This window comes from Culex pipiens, chromosome 3 (genome assembly GCF_016801865.2).
Source record: "Culex pipiens pallens isolate TS chromosome 3, TS_CPP_V2, whole genome shotgun sequence".
NCBI classification, from domain to species: Eukaryota; Metazoa; Arthropoda; class Insecta; order Diptera; family Culicidae; genus Culex; species Culex pipiens.
Window position 1 is genome coordinate 43,285,230 of NC_068939.1, and position 10,794 is coordinate 43,296,023.

Below are 10,794 nucleotides of genomic sequence, written 5' to 3' on the forward strand. Positions count from 1 at the left end.
CTCAATAAAACCAGGCAAAAAAAAAAACAACCTCAAAATCATTTATTATTACAAATAATAATAAAATGCTTGATTTCACCCAACTTGCAAATTTTATGTAAGCGTGTACTCAACTTCCATCACACCAAATTGCAGTAACTTTTCAACAAGAAAGAGAAGAGAGAGCTTGCAGAAAAGTACGGGAACGGGTTTGCTGCAACTTCTACCTCTCTCATTGCCGAAGTTCTGCCTGAGAGAAAAGTTACTTTTGTTGCAGAAAAGTACGGGAACGCTCTGCTGCGGTTTTTGTGCAGAATTGCAGAATTCTGCAGTACGGGAATAGACCTAGAGTCAGAGATACACTCAAAATAATCCACACGTTGATGCTACCTGAAAAATCACGTAACCCCGATTTTCCCCTCGCTAGGCTCGTTTTACGTGACACACGTAAAAATAATGTGAAAGTGTTTTGAAAAAAAAGGTTTTCACGTTGAAGTTACGTGAAAAATCTTATAGTATTTTTCCACTAGGTTTTTTCATGTAGCTTTTATGTGTTTTGAAATGTAACTTCAACGCACCTTTTTTTCTCGATAGATCGAGTTCGCCAAATTTCTACGTGACTATTTTAGTATGAAAATTTACGGCGCACAGTGAAAACCTGCTACCGAACTGTGCTCAAAAAATTTCTTTAAAAATGTAAAAGTTGGTAAGTAATATTAAGTTTTAATGGTTTCTTCCTGCTTATTTGACTTTTTTTTATTTCAGAGACCGGTCTCTGGCAGACGCATTTCTTTTCCTTCTGGCCTCTGGAATGGTGGCCGCTGCCAACATTGGCTGTATCCCGAAGGACCGCTAGAAGGCGATCCCGGTTTCTTCGGTCGGAATGGTTATCAAGACCGGTGCAACTGTGGTGACGCCACCAGAAATGTCACGGACGTGGTCATCGCCGAGTGTGTTCTGGAGAAGTGCTAGTACCCGTTCCAGATCATGGGGCTGGTGTCCAACTTTGATCCAATCGTCTACACCGGGTGCTCTGCGGTCACCCTCATGCCGGCCATGACAGGAGCAGCAGCTAATCGTGGTCGGTGGACAAGGCAAGGGACTCGACTAATCGTTGATCCTCGGTCAAGCTCATCATCGGGGCAATTATTAACAATTGTTGGGAAGAACAAGAAGTATTGTGCGTTGCAACGGATTAGACCGCTCAGAAGAAAATTATTGATTGATAAATAAAATAGGTTATAAAAACTGAACTCAATTTCTTCTTATTAATATTTAAAAAAAGAATGACATAATCTCCTAAAACTAAAAACAAACATAACTTTTACTACAACAAACATATAGAAATCATCGATTGATTCATTTAGCTTTTACGTGTGAAACACGTAGAATCAACCTGAAATGATCTGGCCAAGCAAATTTCATTTCTACTAGCGTCACCTCATAGAAGTTACGTGAAAACTCTAGTGGAAAAATATCACATAGCTTTTCACGTAACTTCAACGTGGATATTTTTTTGAGTGTAGCGATTTTGACAGCCGCACTGCTACACACTCAATATTTATGGTACGTTTGTTTGAACAGCCAGTGCGGCACTGAGTGCCGCACTCGTCGGTGTCAGTTTTGGTTCAATCGAACGTCATCTGTCAGTGTGCTTGGAACTCGCATGAAACTGAAAAAATATCGAGTGCGGCACTACACCCTTACCAAAAATCATGATTTTTTGAGTTCCAAATCCCACTTTTCATACGATTTTTTGAGTTCAGGTACTACAACCATAAAAATGGTTATATGGGTTGAACTGAAAAATTCGTATGAAAAGTGGGATTTGGAACTCAAAAAATCATGATTTTTGGTAAGGGTGTAGAGTTTCAGTTCCAAGATGGCGGCGAAACTCGTGCGGAACTAGCGCGAGTTTCTTCAAAGAAACACTTTGACAGCTCTGAGTGCGGCACTCAGTGTGGAACTAGCCATCAAACGAACGTACCATTAGAGGAACAAGGCAACTCGCGACAAAATTTTGAGGGTAGGAATTTTGACAGGTATGATTTTCATAAAGTATTCGCCTCTAGGGGCAGGACCTAGGGGGGTGACACTTCGGTTCTGCCGGTGCTGGAACCTCGAGCTCGGAGCCAGCACCGAGCTGGAACCGTGTCTGGAACTTTGATTAAAAAGTAGCCGATTTTTGGAAATAAATTTAGCGTGCACCGCACAACAGCTGTCACTGTCAACCAAAAAATCCAAACAAAGGCAACCTGTTTTTTTCTTCCTGCGAAAAGTTGCACGCGGTTTTTAACAGCAACAATAAAAGTGGTCCGGTCAAGCAGTCGAACAATCAGATTCTGATGACTATTGTTCCTTTGCCGTATCACAAATGTCACTCCTGCGTCACGGAAGATCTTCGTACCAACTCGACCGCCACACGGGGCTCCCTCGTCCGGGGCATTCGATGTCCTTCGTAAATACCACCCGATGTCAAGTGCTTCCCCGCCGGATTCCAGCTACTGACCACGTCGATCTGCTGAGAAACCTGCCCAACGGCCTCTTCCATCTCGAGTGCCTCCAGTTTAACCCGCCGGAAGGTGGCTAAATCTGCGAAGAGTGCGAATCCGGTCGAATGCCGCTATACAACGAGATCGCCGTGCCAGCGTACCCGGACATGGTGTTCCGGCGGCAATACGAGCAAAAGGACATTTGCGTGCGCTTCTTTGGCACGCACGATTTTGGATGGATCAACCGGAGGCGAATCTACCTCTATCACGAAGGCGACTCGGACATCGTGGCGGCCGGAAGCAGTCGGACATGATGGAGCGGTACAATGAAGAATCGACCCAGGACGATTTGAGCCAACAAGGTCCATCGTTGCTCCGCTGAGAGGGCGCAACGCGGGGTGAGTTTGTCGAGGGGATGGTTTTCCGTATCAATTGTTAAATCTATTTTATTTCGACAGGAGGACTAGATCGGTGAGTACAAATCGTCGGACAAGGACCCATGCGGGCTAAACTCGAACTGCATCAACCGGGCGCTGCTCGTGGAGTGCAATCCGAAGACTTTCCAGCTAGCAAAAGTTGCCAGAACCCAGTGCTTCAAACGGAAGCAGTACTAGGTACTGGAGGCCAAACGAATTCCCATCAAGGGCTGGGGTCTGGTCGCGCGTCGCGTGATCGAGTACGAGAAGTGATTATCAACGAGGAGTTGCCGCGGCGGATAAAGCAAAAGAACGAAAATTACTACTTCCTGACGGTGGACTCGGAGCTGACGATCGACGCGGGGCCCAAGGGCAACTTGGCCCGGTTCATCAACTACTCGTGCGAGTCCAACTGCGAGACGCTGCTGTGGAAGGTCGGCGGAAGCCAATCCGTGGGGCTGTTTGCCCTCAAGGACCTCAAGGCAGTAAGTTTTTCGAAATACCGGTAAAAACACTTACTACAACTAACTCTTCTTACTCTTTTCTCCACCAGGTCTAAGAGCTCCCCTTCAACTACAACTTTGAGACGATCGGCCAGAAGAAGATTTGCCACTGTGGTGCGAGCAAGTGTTGCGGGCTGATCGTCAACCAAGGAACGGAGAATTGAAGTGGGATAATCACAACGGTCTTGCGCGACTTCCAGGTGCAGATTGTAACGTGGGTTACCTGCTCGAGTGCTCAAATGCCAACAGTGACGACGGCGGCAATTACAGCTCTTCCGCCACACGCCTGCGGCAAAGTACCTTACGGATCCATCGCGACAAGTGTTCTACCTTGCCGAGAGTGACCTCGAGTTTGATCAGTAAACGTTCACGAGGAAACGAAATTGTTATTAAGTTGTGTAATGACAATGAGTAACCAATACGAAAATTTGTAAATGTACTCGAAATAAATTTAAAACGCTGCAGCAGTTGCAGCCGCAATCGGTGGAGCTACTCCGGTAGCCTGATGAGATTCGGAACCAAGCTCGGAACGGAGATGGGTTGGGTTCACGTCATGTGAGAAATCCGGCAAGTCGTCATACGTTTTTATTGCGTGTTGCGGCTGCTGGAGATGCATTAAAAACTCATGCTGCGAACACAACATTGTGTACCAGAAAAGACCTGCGGCAAGCAGGTCTATCAACCAAGGAATTGGTGTGTTTACCGGACCGATGTTCCGACTCCTATGCTTCCTTTTTCTTTTTCCGACATCAAACCTTCGATGGGAGGAAGTCGTTTTTTATCATCGTAATGAGCTCAACCCTAGTTCAATTTAACCGTACTGACAATCGTTTATTAATAGGCTTCGCTGAAATGGAAAACTAAATTTCGTTGATTATGCAGAGTCCCCACTGCCGGTCAGCCCAGGCCTTCTTCTCGACGACCGGCGCTAAGTCGGTAGCCATTTGACCAATGGCGTTACAGGCGGCTTAACGCACTCTCGGATGGGCCAATCAACTACTTGAGCACGCCCTGCATGATGTTCGTCAGCATGCTTTCCATCTGCTTGTGGCAACCCTAGCCAGCTTCCAAGACGACTATCAGAGCGGCGTGCCGTTACTTCCAGTTCAACATATTTGGAATGTTTGCGATAATGTGCGGCAGAATGGCCTTTCCGACAAGACTCACGCCGACTCGGAAATCTTATTTTTGTCGCTGGTGTTATCATCGGCAGTCTCATCCGACACGGATCACTCCTCGTCGTCCTCCAGGTCGATCATCATCTGTAGCACCAGCGGAACCAAAGAGGCCACATCTAGGGCCACATACTTTTACGTCCGCTTCCGGAACATCTCGGGGCATTATCCGACAGTGAAACCATCACCTCGTCGATACTTCCGGCCGTGATTATAATCACCCGTCGTCCTTGTCGTGCAACAGAATGAACGCTCCGACGGTACAAATAACCTGGAAGCGCACCTTCGGAACGGACGATGGGTCCAGATATTTAACCAACATTTATTTAATAAGCTGCAGATGCTGATTCTGCTAGTTGCCGAAGATACCCGGCACCGACGAGGAGAATCGCAACGCAGGTTCCAGATTGTGGTTGTCGTCGATCAGGTTGCGTGCTGTTCCGTGGACTCCGGCCGCTGCGGGTTGTTCGAGTCCGGTGCGTTGCTTGGACCAGCCGGCGTTTCTTGGCCACAAAGCGAATTGAAAGCCTGTTCGACATAAAATAATAACAACAACAAAATTTCTTTGGCGACTTGGATGACGTTCTAAACGTCAAAATGTGTACACACTCAAAAGACATTACCCATATTTTCAATAAAATTGGTTCGGGGCCAAAAGTTCTGGCGCCGAGCCAGAACCGTGCCCAAAACCTTGAGTGGCACACTCTTGGGCAGGACACATGCCCTAATCAACTAAAATATTCGACTAATTGATTACAAATTATCAGTTAGTTGATAAGCGCAACACTAATCAACTAGCGCGTTCCCACCCTCTCGAATTATCTTGGTGTGATAAAAAATCTGTCAAGAATGCCAAAACAACAAACAAAATTTTGTGGTTGCTGCGACAAATTTATTTTTGCTTTCCCGGAACGGCCGCGAATCTTAATGGACCACTTTTCCAGATGGCGGAAGAGGAAAACTGTACCTGTCCGGTCTACGCAGGATTACCTCCACGCTACACAGTGTTTATTTCCATCCAGAATACGATGGTGCTGCTGCTAAAAAACAGACGAACTCAAAAGGCTCGCCCGAAAAACAACGCTCTAGAATGTCGACATCGAAGAAACAATCAAAGGTTTCCCCGGTGACCTGTCCTGACCACGGGAGGTTGCGGTTTACAACTTCCGGAAATCAACATGGCATGCAAAGAAACGCCAACAAACACTTCCGCAGAACCTTCTCCAGTTTTCGCTCCAGCCAAAACCTTTTCCGAAAAGGCCACTCCAGAATCGCCTTCATCCGGAGTGTTGACGACCGTGTGAACTGCCCGAGGTCGTGTGCAAGTTTATCGACGATATTCTGAACGAATGCCTCATGGAAATCCTGTCACCGATCTTGGACGATTTCTCCCAGTCTAAAAAAAGATCCAGCAGCCATCGTAAACACACTCCGGAACATACGCCGGAGGTTAGGTCAAGAGGCGTAAGTTTGGGGACAGCTATCAGCTTTGCTTCAACACCATCAACGAGCGGTTAACCATGGTAAACAGTAATCAATCATGAAGCAAGTCGCCGAAGACCAAGCACGGCCAGTAAATAGCTTGTACTGTAGCAAAGTCGCCGGTGTCGGAATTCACGCTCGTCGACCTCTCCGTTAGCGATTGGCCATTGCTTAAGAATCTCCTACGCGGACCATGGTCAATAGTAGCTAAAACTCAAGCGAACAACTTCGTCAAATATTACTTCATCAGCTGCGAAAATTAACGAATTCGGATAGTTAGAACACAAGTACGAGTAGTGCAAGGAATCGTAAAAAACGGGGAAGGTTGAACGGAAGATTCCCTGATGTGGCCGCTCCCCCTCGTTGAGATTCTATATTTAAACTTGGACGGGCCTGCAAAGGATATCCGCCGTGGAAGTCACGACCTGAACAGAGATCGGTGGTTTGGAGAATGCCAAACGAGGGTTGCAGAGCTAGGGTTGCTAGCTAGTCTTAAAAACTGATTGAAGATTGCCAACTTGCCTTGGCGTGTGCTAAAATAAACTACAGAAAAAAACAAATTCAAACAAAACTAATCTTAAATCTTCCCCCCACTGATCCCTTTCGAAACAGCTTTCTTCTTCACCAGCCGCATATCTTCCAGGTCGTAAAGCAGTCCGATCTTCTTGCCGATGTACCCTTCTACTGAGTGCGGTCGAGGTTGAAATCGTTTTGGTCGTGTGGTGCGTCCGGATGTTCTTTTTGGTCGCCGAACTGATGAGGCATTCTTTGTTGAAGACTTCTTGATTTTGAGGATTTCCAGTAGGAGATCTGCAGCGAACACGTTGTCGAGTTTGGCTGTTCTCAGGATGATATTCTCTTTGCTTTTAGATCGCAAGCTTGAGGACGATAGCCATCCGGGGGCCTCACCGTTCGGCCATCTCTTCCGCCAGCTGACAGATTCGGGTACTGTTGGTTGAGCACCGCCATACTGAGTTTCACCTGATGACCATGGGTCCGATTGGTTACTGCGAGGCGTTGTTCCTTCCTGAAAGGAAAGCGTTCAAATGTGTATAATTCAGCTTGAACTGCACGTTACGCATCTTACTTATTAGCCTTGGCGTGTGCGACGTGGTACTGCAGAATCCTGTTAGGCGTTAGGGTCGCGACTGGCAGGACCGTGAATACTCCACCGTTGACGACAACTTCACCATGAAAGGCCGCATGCTTTGCCGAAGCTTTCGCCGCATAGATCGTCTGGTGCAGATAGGACTCGTAACAGCACTGGTTATAGTCTCGTCATGGACGACAACCACCAGCTTTTGGTCGGCACCGATCGTGGTGCACTGCTGCTGTTGATCTACGCTGACGCAGGCCGATATCGTGTGCGACCGGCGGCGATGCTTTGGTGAATTTGGGTTGCCTAAATTTGGGGAGAAGCGAGAGTTCGAGTTACTTAAGGAGGGGTTTCACGGGGTCTCAACATCTACCAGAGACTGTTCTTCACCATGCTATCCCGGATGATCTTGATCAGCTCCCGGCGGCAGAGTGAACTCTTGCAGCACAACTCCTTGTCCACGGTCAGTTCTTGTTACCAACTGACAAGCTGCGCACCCGTGGCCGGCTGAGATCCTCAACTTGTCCTCAACCAGATTGGTGGCCTTCCGCGAGGATCAAGACTTGCGAACTACGTACCTCGAGTTCGCTCGACTGACGGCCGCTGCCGTTGCGGCTACCGCAGCCGAGGTTGGAATGACCAACCTCGCCCCCAGTTGAAGCGTCTCGTCTTTCACGCAACGTTCCAGCCTGCAGAGCGAGGTGGCAGAGTTGTTCTGCGCAGTCGTCATGGCTGGGCGTCTTGGCTGCTGCCTGCAGGTTGCAGCACCTCAGATTGCTGATGCTCTCGTAGATGTGTCCGGTCTTCACATTTTTTTTCTTTCCGCTGAGATTGTTGTGAAACGAAATGTCCCCTCGGCGCCCTCCCGGTTCCTTGAAATGATGGACGCGCCTGGGTCCACCTGCAGCTCAGATAGCTACTTAGCGAACGTTTCGGCACTGGAGCTTCTGGGGACGGTCACATTTGGCGAAGGGGGACGTTCCGCGGGGAGCTTGGACAGTTGACCTGCTTTTGTTCGTTTGACTCGTCGTACTCGATAACCATTAAGCTTGAAGTTACGGCGGCCGCAGCCGCTGCTGATCGATCCTTCACCCGTCGCATGTGCTCATTTAATTTGGCCGCCAGCTGGTAGAGGTAGAGTTCCCGAAGGCGCGCTTGGCTTATCGTTGCTGCTTGCGTTCCGGTGCATGCGATCAGGTCCACTGCGACGTGGTTTTGAATTGTCACTAATATCTGTCCTCGTTGAGGTGCGTCTGCAGAAAAACCTCAAGGAAAATTATCTCGTTCAACCGGATTCCGTCGTCATGGTTCTCAATCAGGTCGAAATTCGAAGCCTTCAGGGAACTAAGCAAAATTCAAGCCTGCTCCACCTTCTCCGGTACAAATTTTACCAAAACAATTCGAAACAAAACACGTTTGCTGCTGTCAAAATAACTTCTCTCAACATGACAAGATTATTTAATTCATGGTGGGAATGATCTGTCAAAATCAGCGCTAATCAATTAGCTAATTGACCAAAATCAACGCTAGTTGATTAGCGTTACAATAATTGATTAGGAGTGTCTCACCCCTAGATTCGCCTCCTTTTATTTCCCACAGAAAACTGCGGACAATGTAGCTGTCAAACTAGGCCAAAATGTTAAAGTCACTCACAAAATGAACTTTGAGTGATTTGAGCTCATTTCTGACGTCACGATTTTCTCCCCTATTATTCTCAAGGCAAACAATTGGGTCGTAAAATGAAGCTTAGATTGCTGATATTATTGTTTACAGCGACAAAGCTTATTTTTCTGAGTACAATGACCCTTTGTACGACCACAAAGTTTTTAAAATGGAATTTTAAATCAATTTTGAAAAATTGACCTCGTGGTCCTTCCTGACAGAAAAGCTCCTACTTGACAGCTCGTTCCAAGGGGACCATAGTTGATCCATCGAAAAAATGTTGTCTTGTCAAAAAAAAATTTTTCATTAAAATGAAAAAAAGTGATCAGAAATGGTTTTAAATCGTGTTTTTTACCGTTGTACATAAAAATTGACATAGGGCTTTAGTACCCAATTGGATGCTGCTGATGAGTCTATTCCCGTTTATTTGTTGTTAAGTTTCATTAATAGAGCTATCTAAGCCCGATCTCACGCACAAAAGCTTACCATTTGTTTTTGCTGGCGGGTACAAATTTTAACCTAAAAACCCTTCGTGTACAAACACGCAATACATGCGCACGTAGATAACTCTATGGTTATAATCTTAGACAGGGATCATAATTTTTACGACCTAGATGTCGCTGCAATCGGGGCACTCAAATTTGACAAGTATATCGAGGCACTCACCACCCTGATACAAACTATCCTTTCCCATAATTTCGCTGCCGGCCAGCGGGTATAGAGGAGAAAATCGTGACGTCAGAAATGAACTCAAATCACTCAAAGTTCATTTTGTGAGTGACTTTAACATTTTGGCCTAGTTTGACAGCTACCTCGTTCCCAGGTTTTCTGTGGGAAAGAAAAGGAGGCGAATACTTTATGAAAATCATACCTGTCAAAATTCCTAGCCTCAAAATTTTGCCGCGAGTTGCTTTTCTCCTCTATTGGATTGGACCACACACACATATCGAGGCACTCACCACCCACTGAGAATTTTGACTCGAGCCTCGACTCGATTCAGGCTCGATCTCGAGCCAGATCGACTCGAGGCTCGAGCCAAAATTCACAGTGGGCAGTAGTAGTAGTCCAATATTTGAATTGGGTACTAAAGCCCTATGTCAATTATTAGGTACAACGGAAAAAAAATACGATTAAAAAACCATTTCTGCTCACTTTTTTTCATTTAAATGCAAAAAAAAAAATATTGACAAGACAACATTTTTTCGATGGATCGAATTCGATTTTCGAGGTTAACTTTCCCAAATTGATTTAAACATCCATTTTAAACTCTTTGTGGTCGTACAAAGGGTCATTGTACTCAGAAAAAATAAGCTTTATCGCTGTAAACAATAATATCAGCAATCTAAGCTTCATTTTAGGACCCAATTTGCAGACTCATCAGACATGGAGTCTGATCATGGCTTTCTATACAGCCTTGGAGTCTGATCTCCATTCCTGACGTGACCGAATGAGACCGAATGAGACCGTTAAATACCCACGGCTCTCGAGCCGGATCCGGCCCGTGAAGCCATTTCATCAGGCTCCTGAAATCGGCTGGTCCTTCAGACTTTTCATGATTTTCGTAAGATTTTTGGTAATTTTTTTTTGTTGCTTCATACATTTTGAAAAATATTTTAGAATTTGTGAACATGTTTCCCGTCATTTCATTATTATTGTCTTCGAAAATTTAAAAAAAATCTCTTTTTATACCAAAACGAAGAATATAAACATCGTAGAATTGAATCATTCAAAACCTAAACAAAATCAAAAACACTTTTCGGTTATCGAAAATGCGCTACAACTTCAATAATTAAACGAAATAAAAAATTAAAATAAAAAAAAATCTGGTGAAATGTATTTCAAAATGCTTTGTACATCATTACAGTTTTGCTACCATAAAAAATATACAAAATATTTATCAATAAATTTATGAAAAAAAAACTCGGAATTCAAAATTTGTAAAAAGATTTATAATTCTTTATTCAAGTAAAAATACATAAATAAGATTTA

At 45.4% G+C, this 10,794-nt stretch overlaps 1 protein-coding gene across 1 annotated transcript; it reads left to right on the plus strand.

Moving 5' to 3' along the window:
• The first annotated feature begins 2,645 nt into the window (after positions 1-2,645).
• LOC120416491 (histone-lysine N-methyltransferase NSD2-like) lies at positions 2,646-3,766 on the plus strand. The gene has a single exon (XM_052710203.1). The coding sequence runs from the start codon at positions 2,971-2,973 to the stop codon at positions 3,394-3,396; it is 426 nt and encodes a 141-aa protein (XP_052566163.1). The 5' UTR covers positions 2,646-2,970; the 3' UTR covers positions 3,397-3,766.
• The last annotated feature ends 7,028 nt before the right edge of the window (positions 3,767-10,794 follow it).

Coding starts and splice junctions, on each gene's coding strand:
- LOC120416491 (XM_052710203.1), top strand. CDS start 2,971: ATGCGGGCTAAACTCGAACTGCATCAACCGGGCGCTGCTCGTGGAGTG.